The sequence below is a fragment of the Canis lupus genome, chromosome 26 (genome assembly GCF_048164855.1).
Source record: "Canis lupus baileyi chromosome 26, mCanLup2.hap1, whole genome shotgun sequence".
In the NCBI taxonomy this organism is placed as follows: domain Eukaryota; kingdom Metazoa; phylum Chordata; class Mammalia; order Carnivora; family Canidae; genus Canis; species Canis lupus.
Genome location: NC_132863.1, coordinates 35,633,867 through 35,649,250, shown reverse-complemented (window position 1 = coordinate 35,649,250; position 15,384 = coordinate 35,633,867). Strand labels below are relative to the sequence as shown.

General features: G+C 56.9%; 1 protein-coding gene across 4 annotated transcripts; it reads left to right on the top strand.

Moving 5' to 3' along the window:
* On the top strand, positions 1 to 13,573 carry SLC35C2 (solute carrier family 35 member C2). Of its 4 annotated transcripts, none has more exons than XM_072801305.1 (10): positions 1 to 91; positions 5,156 to 5,531; positions 6,159 to 6,309; positions 7,201 to 7,264; positions 7,958 to 8,030; positions 8,573 to 8,741; positions 8,826 to 8,909; positions 11,193 to 11,254; positions 12,508 to 12,637; positions 12,985 to 13,573. In XM_072801305.1, exons 2-10 carry the CDS (start codon positions 5,412 to 5,414, stop codon positions 13,122 to 13,124), a joined length of 993 nt encoding a protein of 330 aa, XP_072657406.1. In that variant the 5' UTR covers positions 1 to 91; positions 5,156 to 5,411; the 3' UTR covers positions 13,125 to 13,573. The 4 variants fall into 4 exon arrangements, with proteins under 4 accessions (XP_072657406.1, XP_072657404.1, XP_072657408.1 ...); XM_072801303.1 differs by having other exon boundaries at positions 2 to 91; positions 11,193 to 11,368; XM_072801307.1 differs by having other exon boundaries at positions 2 to 91; positions 7,029 to 7,264; positions 11,193 to 11,368.
* The last annotated feature ends 1,811 nt before the right edge of the window (positions 13,574 to 15,384 follow it).

Below are 15,384 nucleotides of genomic sequence, written 5' to 3'. Positions count from 1 at the left end.
GCGGCTTCAGGCGGAAGTGCCCCCACCCCGCGGCGACGCCCCGCCTCACACTTCCGGCGGGAGGATCCCGTCCGGAGCGTCCGCGGCCGAGGTGAGTGGGGGCGCGCGGCGGGCCCTGCGCGCGCTCCCGAGGGCGGGGGAGGGCAGGCCGGGCCCGGGAGCGGGGTCCCGGCTGGGCTCTGCGCGCCGTGGCACCCCGGGCTCCCGTCCCCCCCGGGCCCCGGCGTCCGCGCCGTGGACGCGCCGGGGCCTCCACGCACCCTCCCCGGCCGCCTGCCGCGCGCGCTTCCCCGGCGCCTCCTGCCCGACCCCGGCGTCCCGCCCCCGCCCCCGCCCCGAGGCCGCGGCCCGGTGGGGTGGGAGTGCGGGGCGCGCGGTGAACACGTGGGCACAAGGGCCACGTCAGGCGGTGGGAGGTGCCCGGAGGACGAGCCGCCGGCCGTCGAGGAGGCTGCCGCCGCGCGAAGGTCCGCGGAGGAGGGGCGGCCCGTGCAAAGGACACGGGCTCGGCGGGCCTGGCGCGGGGCCGGGGGCCAGCGTGGCGGGCGCGGGGGCAGGCGTGGGAACGAGGTCGCGCCGGAGCGGAGGCCGGGTGCTGGAAGGCCTCCTCGCCGGCCTGCGGGGCGGGAGGGTTGGGATCGCCCTCCCTTGGGGTGCGCGAGCCTTCGCTCCCGCTGCCCGGCGCACTCCAGGCTCTCCAGGCTCTCGGGGAAGGAGGAAGCAGGGACGCCCGTTAGGAGGCCGCTAGTCCTGGGTGAGGGATGAGCGCGGCCCAGACTGATGATGGCCGAGCACTCGGGGAGACGGGCGGCTGGTCTCCACCTGTCTACCACAGACAACAGCTTTGGTTGTCACAACTTGGGATGAGGAGGAGGGGCTGCTCTAGCACCTAGTAGGTAGAGACCAGGATGGCTCCCAGATCTCTTACACTGCACACAGAATCACCTGGCCCCAAATACCAGTAATGCCGAGATTGAGAAACTCAGGTATAAGGAAAGAGTGTGGGCCTTAAGGTGCATTAGGCGTCCTCAGGGATCCGGGAGGAGGACCTGACAGGAAGGAAGGAAAGAGCGGTCAGGGATGAGGTCGTCATTCATGTGAGGACGTGGGCTTAAGTAACCTGGTGTCTCATGCTGGCATTTACTAATGACTTTGGACTAAGTTGGGGGCACCTTCAGTGTGAGGTATCATGAGTGGAGCTACCAAGTAGACTGGAGCGGACAGGAAAGGATAGGGCTAATGGAGAGAATCTAGAAAGTCCCTGGAATGTCCGATAGATGAGATGAGATCACTCAAGGGAGAATGGAGGGAAGAGAAGGCAGGATCCAGCACTCAGGCAGTCAACTTTGACAGGTTGGTTGAGCAGTGAAGAAGGCCAGGAGCCCAGAAAAGCAGAAGAAAAAGCAAGAGAGCGTGGTGTGGCATCCAAGAGGCTTTCCCAGGAGGAGGAAGTGGTCAGTTGTATAAGGTGCTGATAAAAACAGGGACTTGGTCCTCAGAGGGGCAACAAGGAAGAAGGTGTGGTGACTCCATGGAGCAGTGGGGAAGTGAGTTTGGGCTGCAGGGAAGTAGGGATGGCAGTTCTGGGGGCCTTGGTGGAGTTTGGCTGTAAGGCAGCAAAAGCCAGGAGGGTATGAGCCCTTGCCACAAGCCAGCATCAAGTGCTGTACCCAACTCCCCTCCCAAGAGGTAGGTGATTCTGTCCTCCTTTACTGTTGAGGAAGCTGAGGCCCAGAGTTCAGGTAGTTCAGGGGTCACAAAGTTGCCAGAGGAGCCAGGACTGGATCCCAGGTCTTTCTTACTCCATGCCCACACTTGTAGCACTAGACGGCACTGCCCATATTGTAGTCACAGAGAATGAGAGGAGCCAGGTACTACATGGACGGTGCACCAGCTCTACCCTGATGTGGCTGCTGCTCCCAGCCAGGCTGCCCCTTGGGGAACATAATGCAGAATATGGAATTCCTTTCTTGGCAAGCCAGATTTGAAAAAGACCATTAGCCCCTTTAAGCCTGCTTTCCCTAGTCATAAAAGAAGGGTGGGGATCAGTTACATATCTCTATTTCCAATGCTGAGTATACAGTAGTGCTTAATAAATGGCCATTGAGTAAAATGGCTAGATGATTTCCAAGAGCCCTTCTAGCTGAGGTCTGATTTTGTGTTTGAGAGTAGGTGGCTGATGATAAGAGAATGAGTGTTAACTTGGACATAGTGCTCCCTGGGGCCGGGGTTGTCCTAGGGACTTTTTTGGAGGTGAGGTGCCTGCATGGGCTGAAGGAAGGGTGGGATTTGAACAAGAGGCCAGGGGGTGGGGGTTGGCACAGATCGCAGTGTTGGAACAGGAACTGCACCAAAAGCAGAAGATGTAAGAGGTTGACTTACGGAAAGGTACAGACTGCCCCATCATGGGCCGGAATCGTAGGGAGCAAGTGCTAGAATGCCCTGTAGTTGCCTGTGTGCTGGAAGCTGTCATTCTCAGCAGGGAGCCCTTTTACCTCCTATGACATTTGGCTGTATCTGGAGACATTTTTGGTTGTCACAACTTGGGATGAGGAGGAGGGGCTGCTATAGGCATCTAGTAGGTAGAGACCAGGATCGCTCCTAGATCTCTTACAATGCACATAGAATCACCTGGCCCCAAATATCAGTAATGTCAAGATTGAGAAACCCAGGTATAAGGAAAGAGTATGGGCCTTAAGGTCCATTAGGCGTAGGTTTGGTGCCTGTGCAGCTTGCTGTGCAAGCAAGAGCCTGAGGGCGGGAGGTGCAGGGAGAAGTGCAAGAGACTAACCTGATGTGTTGTGCTGGGGAGAGAGGATGGCGGCCTGGAGAGCAGTGGTGGAAGTCAGGAGATGTGACCATATTGGGGATGTTTAAGACTGAAATGAAAGGGATCCCTGGGTGGCGCAGCGGTTTGGCGCCTGCCTTTGGCCCAGGGCGCGATCCTGGAGGCCCGGGATCGAATCCCACGTCGGGCTTCCGGTGCATGGAGCCTGCTTCTCCCTCTGCCTGTGTCTCTGCCTCTCTCTCTCTCTCTCTCTCACTGTGTGCCTATCATAAATAAATAAAAAATTAAAAAAAAAATTAAAAAGACTGAAATGAAAATACATGCTGATTGAATGTGGGCTGAGGGAGCAAGGAATCAGGATGGGAACCAGATTTCTGGGCTGAGCAACCAGGCAAATGGAGGTGCCACTGGCGGAAGAGGGGCAGGTTTGGATGGCTCCTGGGAAACAGGAGTCATGCTGGGCAGGCCAGGAGTAAATGCCTGGTACTAGACATCCAGGCATGGAAGGAAGAGTAGGCTACTGGTTGTTCTTCTGGAGTTGACCAGGAGATGTCAACGTAACTGATAATAAAAGGTAATTGAGAATAGAATGTGTTTCTCTCTGTAAGTTCCAGGAACAAGGATGCTGGAGGCCACAGTGAAGTAGTGCATGCTTCCACCACCCAGAAGGAACATGTAGCCACCATGCACAGTGCCACAGCCACATTGTGTGGGCAGCTGCACAACCATGTGTGCCACTGCTGTAGATGGCGCGGTTTCTCCAAACTCTCTATCAAAGACACTTCTTTCTCTCCTCCATGTACATGGCAAATGTACTCTTGGAAATTGCAGTGCATAGTAGAACCATGGAAAAACTGCTCTGCATTACATGGAAAACAGTTGGGTTCTGGGGGTGCCTGGCTGCCTCAATCAGTAGAGCACACGACTTTTGATCTCAGAGTTGGCGTTTGAGCCCCACACTGAGGATAGAATTTACTTAAAAGAAACACACACACACAGTTGGGTTCTAGGTTCAGGTCATTATACCTACATGGATTGTCACAGTTACGAAGGCCGCAGAGCAATTCTTAATTCTGTGGGCTATCGCCCTGCCCTCATAGACCCTCCCCATCACTAACAGCTAGGAGAGATCCCCCAAAACACCCCCACAGGTTTCCAAAGTTCCCCTCAAGAGAACCTCAGCCCTACAGTATCCTCCCAGCAAAGCCTTCTGCTAGCTCCCCTTTTGCCTCAGGGGAGGGGCAATGATATCCCAGCTTCCAGGGTGCAGAATGGAATGAAATTACTCCCTTCGGGAAGGACTGAGGGTGGAGGAAGTAGGTATGTCTGATCAGATGGGTCTAGGAAGGCTTTGGGAAGGAGGTGGCATTTTAGCAGATTGGGAACGTCTCAGACTGGGGGGACACACACGAAGCAGCTGCAGGAGTGATGACTATAGACCTGGGGGTCCGCCAGGTCTCAGAGCCCCAGGCCCTGGATGCTCATTAGGGTTGGCTAGATTGATAGGCTGGCCTGGGTTTAGTTTGCCAAGACCCTAAGGCAGACCCCACCTCTAGGGGAGTGGTCTTTAGAGGCTAAGGGCCGGGTCGATATTGGTTTCCCAGTCCATTTTTAATGCCTTAAAGATCAGATCAGTCCCCTGAAAACTGAGTGTCTGCTCTCTCGCACTGAATCATCAAACCATATGGACAGCTCAGAGTGTGCCCCAGTGGGCACAAGACTACCCTGAGCGCCGAAGTCCCCGTCTTCCTGGAGCTCACAACCTCCCAGGGGACAGACCCCACACAGATCAGCATGCCCTGCACAGGTACACCAGAAGAAAAGTAGGGGAGCCGTGAGAGCATCCCCATCAAGGAGTGGTAGTTCCTGAGGAAGTGACAGGTGAGCTGAAGCTGAGTAGCATCAGCGGAGAGAGGAATGGAGCCGGGGCGGCGTGTTGGTTCCTTCAGGCAGTAGGGGAGAGCCTGTGTGTGGGGTGAACTGAGGCAGCCCAGGGGAGGGGACGGAGAGCCTGGAGCTGAAGCTGGAGAGCCCAGCAGGGACAGATCAGGATGGCTTAGGACAGACAGGAAGGCTTTTGGTCTTTATCATAAGAGCACTGGGAGCCACTGAAGGGCTGACATCTGATCTGACATGATCAGATTTACGTTTTTAAAAGGTCACTTTGGCGGCAACTCATGGATAACAGCTTGAGGCGACAGAATAGACGTGACTGGCGCTCTGTGAGCCCATGCTGGGCTGCACCCCTTCCTGCCCCCCCCCCCCCCCCGGCTGTGGTCCGCTTCCTACGGGCAAGGGTGGGGTGGACCAGTCCTGGGGCAGCCTGTGCTCTGCTGAGCCACCCACATTTCCTTTCCATTTCTCTAGCCTCCGACCTGGGGACCCGTGAGCCCTGCATCCACTTGATCATGGAGAGAGTTGGCTTGGGCCACCAGCCCCTTAGGTGAGGACTCTGCCTGGGGCTCCGTGGATGATTCCGAATCATGGAGGCGAAGAGGACTCCCCCAGCCAGGAGACCTTGTTGAAAGTCTAGGCCCAGAGTGGGTGGCTCTTCCCACAGCTGTCTTCGGGGGGAGCTGCCTGCCCCCACTGACCCAGAGCCAGGGAGTTGCAGCTTCCCCGGATGGGGAAGTGGGCCCTTGACGTGGCCTTTGTGTGGAAGGCGGTATTGACTCTGGGGCTGGTCCTCCTCTACTACTGCTTCTCCATCGGCATCACCTTCTACAACAAATGGCTGACGAAGGTAATGGGAGGCCTTGCAGTGCAGGGGCCTGGGTGGGAAGGGGCTGTGGCCATGGCTACAGCGTCCCCTAATATTTATCAACAGGTTGGCCCAGGCTTCAGCTAATCAGACTGGAAGCCAGGCACACTAGTGGTAGGACAGGGCCCAAGAGCCCTGCGACAGCTGGGTTCCCCGCAAATGGGTAGAACAAGGGGAGATCAGGGAAAGGGGAGACACCAAGGGTGAGCTACGGTAATTTGGGATTAAGGCAGCAGCTGTTTGCCCTGTAGAGAAGTAGTTGAGTACTTTAATAACTGGTCAAGCCACACTGGCCAGCAGTGGCTGTTACCTGGGGAGGGGCTGGAGCAGGAAGCTAACAGGCCTGTGGAAGTGGTGGGGACAGTAAGTACCCTGGTCCCATTGACCCCTGGTCTGCCACCTGCTCTCTGTGTGATCTCCAGAGCTGGAACTAGGAGTCTGTCCTCCCAAGTGATTGCAGTTGGGGGGAAAGCCCCTTGGCTGCTGCAGAGCCCTGCTGAACCACCCGGTTAGCACCACTGCCACCAGACTAGGGTGAGGAGGGAAGGGAAGTGCTAGGCAGGGGCCGCTATAAACCGCGCCCGTCTGTCTGTGCTTTGGGCTCCGCAGAGCTTCCACTTCCCGCTCTTCATGACGATGCTACACCTGGCCGTGATCTTCCTGTTCTCTGCCCTGTCCAGGGCACTGGTTCAGTGCTCCAGTCACAGGGCCCGCGTGGTGCTGAGCTGGACGGACTACCTCAGGAGAGTAGCTCCCACAGGTACGGGGCTGGGCAGCGGCCCTGGGCAGGCGGGGGCTGGAGGAGGGTCGCTTGGAAAGCCACAGGAGCCTTGTTGTCACAGAGCAGAGACCCTCTCCTCCTCCCCACTTCACTCCTCTCTGCCTACCTCCCCCAGCCCTACTTCTGCCTCTTGTGTCCTCCCCAGACCCCACCACCACACACACACACACACACGCACACACACAAAACACACATGCTCACATGCGCAGAAAAGGCCTTCAACGCAGCATTGGTCTTGACCATTTACCCCGAGCCCATTCCTGTCCCAGAGGCAGCCGTGAGCAGTCCCTGCCCTCACCTTGTTACAGTGGGATGAGAAGGGGCACCCTGGGACACACGGGGGAAGCAGCTCAGGCCTGGCAGGGAGGGCTTCCCAGAGATCGAGAGTTTAGCACCTGTGCAGGTCTGCAAGGGAACCGAAAGTGTCAGGGTGCTGGGAACTCGGCGCTGGTGAGAAGTAGAAGGAAAGAGCAGGTGGCAGCGACAGACCCTGCGGCAGCAGGGCCCCCACAAGGAGTGTGTCTTATATCCTGAGGGAGGAGAAGCCACTCGGAAGAGTTGCTCATGAAGGATGACAGGACTGGATTAATACCCTCCGGGGACATTCACAATACCCAGCAAGTGGGAAGCACAGCGCCCCGGCCAGCCAGGACTGCAGTCCCAGTGCTGGAACAGAACCCCCTCCCTTTTTTGGCCAGGAGTTAACCCTTCAGTTGCTGTGAAAGGAAGGCCCAAGGGCCCGAGAGAAAGCCGGGGTGTTCAGGGCAAAGCAGGGGGCACCGGGGGCCTCGTGGAAGTGTTTGAACAACTGGCACACCCATGCCGGCCTGCCCTGGCTGCGTGGTCCGGTGGGTACCCCTGTCTCCACAGCGCTGGCAACGGCACTTGACGTGGGCTTGTCCAACTGGAGCTTCCTCTACATCACCGTCTCGCTGTGAGTAGCGCCACGCCCAACCCCTCCCTCCAGTTCAGGCGCTCCTCTAACCTCTGAGCACCGGGCCTGGGCCTGCTGCTCCGCCACTCTGTGGGCCGGCCCTTGCTCTCAGCCCCTGACTTCCTGACACCCAGCAGCTCCCCAGAAAGCTGACAGCTTTTGCAGTGGACCCAGCTCAGAGGGGTGCTGTGCTTGCCTGCCTGGTGGCCTGGGGAGGCCAGAGGCTCAGACAGCCCGGTGACAGTCATGCAGGGGAGGAAGGGCCCTGGCCAGCACCTGGTACACGCAGCTGCACAGAGGGGCAGGTGTGACAGTGTGTCTCATCTGTGACCCTGTGTTACGGGCGTCCCTGCCTTCTCTCCCTCCTCCCTCTGTCCTTCCTTAACCCAATCTCCACGGAGGGGCAGGCGAATAAGAGGACTCGGTGACCTTGGTGTCCACCCCGCAGCCTTTTCTCTCTGGCGATAGAGGCTCCTGCGTCAGAGATTTCTTCCCATTAAAGGTCACGTATCAGCCCAGATGCCTCAGGCCGCCTTCCTTTGGTCTTTCATACTCAGGTTGCCCAGCTGCCCCCAGGGAAGTCAGAGGTCCCACAGCCTCCTGCCTTCTGCAGCATAGGCCATGAGCACGTCTCCTGGTGGCAGGCCTGAGTCCTGGCCCCCAGCGGTGCATCATGGGTAATCTGTCCTGCAGGTACACGATGACCAAGTCTTCCGCTGTCCTCTTCATCTTGATCTTCTCTCTGATCTTCAAGCTGGAGGAGCTGGTGAGGCCCCAGCTCCCCTTGTCCCTCCTACCCCCAGGGATGCTAAGGATAAAAAGGGGTGTCCAAGCAGTGGCTCATCACTGTATGTGACAGAGGAGACCAGCCCAGCCTGGCAATAAGTCCTGTTGCTGAGGAAGGACCTCGGACAGGCCACTGCTGAGAATACTTAGCAATCGACGTAGCATCACGACCACAAGAATGAGGGAAAGAGAAAGGGTCAAGGATAGGGGCCAGGAGGAAGGGGGGTTTGGGGGCAGTCGCCCTTTGTTTGCTAGGTCCAGGGCACCAGGGGGTCCTCCCAGGGACCTACAGCAGCTATAGGAAAGCACTTCAGAAGTTTAGGTCAAATAGGAATGCTGGGTACATGTCCACTGAACGTCAGCCCTGCCTGTATGATGGGGAGGAGCTGACCTGGACCCGTGAGGTGGCAGGGAGAAGGGTTCCTTGTTCCAGGGTCAGCCAACATAGCTGCCGAGTCCGAGCTCCAGGTTTGAGGAACTCAGGACCCTGCAATCAGTTACCACTGCTCCCCATCCTAATAGCGTGCAGCCCTGGTCCTGGTGGTCCTCCTCATCGCCGGGGGCCTTTTCATGTTCACGTACAAGTCCACACAGTTCAACGTGGAGGGCTTTGCCTTGGTGCTGGGGGCCTCATTCATCGGTGGCATTCGCTGGACCCTCACCCAGATGCTCCTGCAGAAGGCGGAACTTGGTGAGAGAGAGGGGCCCAAGAACCAAGCAGGGTGGGGTCAGGCTGGGCCAGGCCTCATGACTGACCCCTGTCCCCATTCCGCAGGGCTCCAGAACCCCATTGACACCATGTTCCACCTGCAGCCACTTATGTTTCTGGGGCTCTTCCCTCTCTTCGCGATATTTGAAGGTACGCTGGGTTGTCCATCTTGGGAGTACCCCCCACCCCTGCTCTGAGCCCAGCACCGTGGTAGCTGCAGGGGTTACAGAGGTCAAATATGGGTCCATCCATTGGCAGTGCCTGGTTTAAGGGCTGGACAGACATTAAACCAAATGACTGGAATCCAGCATGAAAAATGCTTACAAAGAAAGTGTCTATAAAAGACAACAGACCAGGGCAGCCCAGGTGGCTCAGTGGTTTAGTGCAGCCTTCAGCCCAGAGCGTGATCCTGGGGACCCGGGATTGAGTCCCACGTCGGGCTCCCTGCATGGAGCCTGCTTCTCCCTCTGCCTGTGTCTCTGCCTCTCTCTCTCTCTCTCTCGCTGCATGTGTCTCTCTCTCATGAATAAATAAATAAAATCTTTTTAAAAAAGACAACAGATGATAAAGAGAGTGGATGTGTACAGCCCAACAGGTATGCCAGGGCTGTTCTGATCATTTTCAGCATACCAACTCTCATACTCCCACAAACCCCATATGGCAGTACTGTCATTATGCCCATCGTGCAGGTCAAAGAAACTAGTAGAAGTAAAGATTACCTTGCCCAACGAGCCAGAATTTGGTTCCAGCAACTGGTTCCTGAGTCCTTCCTCTTAACCATGTTGATGTATTCTTTCTCAGAAGGAGCAGAGGGCCAGGAATTATTCCAGGACGCTAGGGTGGAAAGCCAAGTCAAAAAGACTTCCCAGGCCATGTATTTTGTAGGCTAGATGAGCCTTTGCCAGGCTAGCAGGGGCAGGGCATCAGAGGAGTGGGATCAGTAGGTTCAGAGGGGGAAGTGGGTGGGATGGCCATGGCATAGGAGGCTGGGTAGGAGAGCCACCTGCCCACCATTACCTCCCAGAGAAGAGGAGAGGCGGGGAGAACTGTCTAGGCTGTGAGTGCATGCCGCCTTCCTTCCTTCCTCCCTCCCAGGTTTTGAGATTAGTTTTGTCCCTGTTTATCCTCCTTCCCCGAGTCCCTTCCTTCTGTCCTCAGGGTTATTAAAGAGAATGCTGTCCCACATGCATTTAAGTTTCAGGCAGTGAAGCGTCTCCAACCTCCCTGAGAAAATTATTGTGTAGCCACATTGTCCAGGAAGCTTCTGCTCTGCAGCCTCGTTTTCCTCCTTGTTAACATCTCCCCCTACCCTTACCTTCTGCCCCCTGCACCACACAGCACGCTCCCTCCCGTCCTGGCCATGGATACCCTTCCCCATCTCTGCACACCCTCAGCCGAAAGCCCCGGTAGTTGTCACTTAGCAAAGCTGCATGGATTTAGCTTCTTTAATCTTTTCTGGTAAATTAATCCCCCAAGCGCCTTCATTACTTATGTTGCTCTTTCCCGAATTCCCTTCAATTTGCCAACGCCTTTGCAGTACTGCTGAGCCCAGCACCAGACAAGGTGTCCTACATTGAGAGGCTGTTTGCCTGGGAGGGACTGTCACTCTGCATTTCTTTGGTGCTTCCCTCCAAAAACCTCCCAAGTGCTCGGCCAGCCTCCAGCCCCCACGGGTGTCTCCGCTGTGCCTAGCTCGGGCCCTTTCCTGCACAGACAGACCCACAGAGTCATTCTCTCCAAGGGATAGTGTTGGAGGGCCAGGAATCCTCTGAAAGTCGAGCCAGACTTGGTATGTCGGTGCCCACGTGGTTGTCTCTAGAACAAAGCTTTGCCCTATATTTGTATGTGTGCATTTACTTTTTGAGAACCGTTCATCAAGTTATGCTGTCTGAGAAATGCTGGGCTAGGTGAAACTCTCATTTTATCACCAAGAGGAACAGGCTCCTAAAGGGGGCACATCTCAGCCTAGTCCCACAGCTGTGTGAGGCAAGACCCGGATTAAAGTGGAGAAGGTTTGGGAAGATAAAATGTGGCCCTGTCGTTAGATGGCCCACCTGAAATTCAGAGTGAGGGTTTGCCGCAGTGGCCCAGCACACTGACAGCCATCACTCGATGCGCCACCCCGCCTTTCTTTGGCCCACTACTTACCACAGCTGCCAAGGCCATGTGAAGTCACGCTCCTTCCCCAAGATGGACAGGTGCTCCTGCCTGATTCTCCATCAGCGCCATGCCCTCTACCCTAGCCCAGAAGCTCTCTGGAGGCCATCACTGCTTCCCCAGCTCCCCAAGTATCAGGGTTCTCTGCCTCGTCCCATCCCCGTCCTCTGGGCCACAGTGAATGTGCAGGTGTGTTGGGGCTGGGTCACTGCCACATGCTGGGTCTCCTGTTCCCTGGGGAGGGTGAGTCCCCCAACTCTCTACCTTTGCTTTCAGGTCTCCATTTGTCCACGTCTGAGAAGATCTTCCGTTTCCAGGACACAGGGCTGCTCCTGCGGGTACTAGGGAGCCTCTTCCTTGGAGGGATTCTCGCCTTTGGTCTGGGCTTCTCAGAGTTCCTCCTGGTCTCTAGAACCTCCAGCCTCACTCTCTCCATTGCTGGCATTTTTAAGGTGCAGACTTGGGGGCGGCCCCAGTCCTGTCTTACAGTGCATCCCAGCTCCTAAGCCCCAGACCCCAGCAGAGAAGAGACAGAAGTGCCTGATTAGGGTGCTGTGTGCCTTGGTCTTGTCTGAAGCTCCCTCCTATGGTGGCTGCAGCCCTGTGGGGGAGGAGGGGAGTGGTAGTCATCCCCCCCCCCCCACCCCCGTTCACAGATGGGCGGCTCCTACCCAAGGATACAGCCAGCAGGTGGCCGAGCTGGGATTCTGACTCCACTGGGCCTGGTTGCATTCTCGTTTTACCATGAATGCCCGCTCTTGGTCATTTGGCAATGGCCTGGAGCCATGGGTTGACAAGCCCCATCCAGACTCATTGGGAGAGTTCTGTGATTGATTGGTGATGTCTGCTATGATCACAGCAAGGGACAATACTAGCATGTGTGCCGCGCCGTGTGTTTGCCTGTTTTGCCTTTACTGTTGCTAGACAGCACACATGCCTGTGCTCTCAGGCTTCCCCGTCCCCTGCCACCTCTCACCCCATCCTACTCCATGCTCAGGCCCATGGGGGCAGGGAACAGTTTCTCCTTGATTAGACAGGCACTGATGTTGAGCAGTGTTGCCTAAACCCAGAACCGTAAGTCTCCCCAAGGGGCTTAGGAAGAGGCGTGAGCTGTGGTTCTCAGAATGACTCATCCCACCAGTGCCGTTTGCAGCCACTGTGTATGCAGAACCCTGTGGCCGTTGTGTGTCTTGTGGAGCCTGGTGTGATGCTGTATTCTCCTGTGGCAGCGTCGGGCTCTCCATTGTGGGTGCCTTCTGGAAGCACAGCTGTCCGTTACTCCTGTGGACATGGCTGGGGGCTGAACCCCGTGCTCCCTGTCCTGGGTTTGCTTTGCCTTTATAACCCTGACAGAACAGTGTGCAGAGCACCTCCCTTGCTGCATCTTAGTGGCACACAGAGAGAAAAGCAGGCCTGGCCCCCTGAGCTGAGGGAAACCCCCCTGGGCTGCTGGCCCGCCCGCACACCCAAGCCTCAGGGGTTTGGGCAGCTCAGGCTCTCCCTATGGTCATGCCCCTGCTGTCCACCCTCCTTGCAAAGGAGCCAACTCCTCCTCCTGATGACTTCCCCCTTCCTGCCCCTCTGCCCTCAGGAAGTCTGCACTCTACTGCTGGCAGCTCATCTGCTGGGGGATCAGATCAGCCTCCTGAACTGGCTGGGCTTCGCCCTCTGCCTCTCAGGCATATCCCTGCATGTCGCTCTCAAAGCCTTGCACTCTAGAGGTAACCAGAGCCCCTTCCAGAAGCCTCTTTCCTGATGACGCTCTCATTGTGACTCAGCCACTCTGATCTCCCCTCCACCTGGCCCTGGGTCTGCAACCACCCAGCCAAGAAAGGCAGGTGGCCCTCAACTTGCCCAGAGCAGTTCCAGCCAGGTGGCTCTCTGCAGCTGCCTCTGTACTGGCTGCCCCTCCACCAGGAAGTGAGCCTGGTGGTTCTATCTCCAGGGAGAGGGGGGGAGTAGCTAGGGCCCGGGTGACTCAACATACGCATCAAAAGATACCCAGAAAAAAAAAAAGATACCCAGAAAACCACGATTGGGTTGACAACTGGTTTCTCTCTGTCCCTAGGTGATGGTGGCCCTAAACCCTTGAAGGGGCTGGGCTCCCACCCCGACCTACAGCTGCTGCTCCGGAGTAGCCGGCCAGAGGAAGATGACAATGAGGAGGAGGAGGAGGAGGAGTACTTTGTGGCCCAAGGGCAGCAGTGACCAGCCGGAGACCAGCTGGGAACCAGGCTGCTCCCAAGCCTCACACCTCACACCAGCTTAGGGACCCAGGTGGCTCTTCACAACAGCTGGGGAGCAGTGGGCCAGGATTCTCCTGGGCTGGGCCTTGGGGAGCACGTGAACACACAGCCAGGCTTGGTCAGGGAGCTGATGGAACAGAGGGGCTGGGCACCAGACCAGAGCAGGGCCCAGGCCACGCTGGAATCACAGCGAGACAAGGGAACGGGCTGGTCTCAGCTGCTTGCCAGGCTCTGCCAGCCAAGGTGATTTCCTAGGGCAGAGCAGGAGAGCAGGTTTCTAAGGGGTCTGGGTTTAGACTGCAGCGCAGTTGGGAAGGGGAGATGGAGAGGCTGGAGCCTCATCACCTGGAGAGCGTCTTTTCTCAGCAGATCTATTTATAGTTTGGAAATAAAGGATTTACGGTCCACTGACCACTTCGAGTTGCCTGGAGGTTCGGGGGGCGCAGGAGGGGGCGGTGTGGGCTGTGCTGTCCCCTTCTTTCCCTGCCTAGGGCCTTCTTCAGATGACTGGTCAGACTCTGAGCTTCCTGCACCTCTTGGGTTCCTGTTTGAGCCCCAGTGCCCTCTCGCTCACCTGCAGGCAGGAAGAAAATGGGTATGGAGCACTGTTCTGGGGCTTTTAGTGCTTTCACAGCCTGGGTTTGAGTTCTGTCACTTACTAGTTGTGTGACCTTAAGCAAATTACTTAACCTCTCTCTACCACAGTATTTGTATCTGCGAAATGGGAATAATCTCAGTTGTTCGGAACATGGAGTCAATATGGGTAACAGATTCAATTATATATAAGTGTTTGCAAATCATTTCAACAAGCGTGGAACCAGACCATAAATGAGTGATGGAACTAGGATTCACAGCCAGGTCTGTGTGCCAACCTAGGCCCGTGGAGCACAGGTGGAATGCTTACGGGCCTCTGGGCCCTGAGCTTTCTGCTCACCTACGTTGGACCGGCCACGAGCCCCTCTACCTGCAGTCTTTATAAAATGGGAAGGCTGGGCTGAGATCTGGCTCTGAGGTGCCAGGATCCCTGAAGCCTGGCCTGCTCCTGCGAGCTGGCTCCCCTGCTGACTCCCCTGTGGGAGGCCAAGTACTCCCAGGCAGAAGTGCTTTTAGGCACTCACAGCAGGTGGCGCCATTACACCACGTGGTGCCCCGGGCACCCCCTCGGCCAGCCAGCCCTCACGGTACAAATCCAGACTGGGGTCCTTGGAAGAGGACCGTGGAGTCTTAAGGTGGGGACCAGGGTGGGGCTTGTTATGAACTGTTCTAATCACATCGGAGCCACAAAAGCTCACTCTGTTAAGCCTAGGAAAATAGTTCTACTTTAGAAACAGGTCAACAAACTTCTGTAAAGGGCCGGATGGTCCCTGTCCACCCTCCCCTCATAGCAGGAAGGCACACAGGCACAAAAGGTCATGGCTCTTCCATGGAAACCTTACTTACAAAAACAGGATTCTGCTTGCAGGCTCTAGTGCCAACCCCTGCTGTGGAAGAAGCTTAAGAATGATTGAGACCCACTCGCAGTCTTCCAGCGGGAGAAACTGAGGCCTAGGAGGGGGACTGACTAGCCTGAGGACCCCAGATCTCCAGGCTCAGGAGGAATTAGAGCGAGATCTGTGTCACAATGCAGACAGACTTCCCTTTGAGAATGGAGGTTAGACACCAAGGGCTCCCCTGAGGTGGGGCCTTATCTTTGCCTGCACCTCTGCCCCCCTTGGATTTTTCCAGCTCAGAGGCCAGGATTAGAGGAAGCTCATGTGCTCCACACGCTCCACACCGGAGGAAGTGGGGAGAGCCAGCAAAGAGGAGGGGCCGGGGCCTCCTGCCTCTGCCAGAGAGGCTGCTCCTGGGCGGGAGAGCCTGCCACAGCCCCGCAGGCTCAGGTGGATGAGAGCTTCCTGTCTGCTCCCCCCACCGTCCCCCCTCTCCCCGCACACGGAGTAAGCACTGCTGTCTGGTGCAGTAATTACAGGGTGCAGAGCCAGGCCCGCACCGCCCGCATATTGGGTTCAATGACAGCCCCTCACTTAGCAGCAATTACCAGCTAAGCCTGGAGGAGGTCCCCCTCTCCTCCCCCACCCAGCCCACCCAATCCCCTGGCCTCTCAGGCCAGACAGTGGCCACTCTGGGCTGCGAGCCCCAGAAGCACCCATGCCATCTGCAGCCATTGCATCTCACGGCTGCAGCGTCGCCATGGCAACTTGGTGCTTGCACAGGTTGAGGGA

Bases quoted from the DNA above. Each gene is read 5' to 3' on its own strand.
- SLC35C2 (XM_072801303.1), top strand. From the start codon at position 5,412: ATGGGGAAGTGGGCCCTTGACGTGGCCTTTGTGTGGAAGGCGGTATTG. The intron at 5,532-6,158 runs GTAATGGGAGGC...TGGGCTCCGCAG, and splicing joins ACAACAAATGGCTGACGAAG to AGCTTCCACTTCCCGCTCTT. The intron at 7,265-7,957 runs GTGAGTAGCGCC...TCTGTCCTGCAG, and splicing joins CTCTACATCACCGTCTCGCT to GTACACGATGACCAAGTCTT.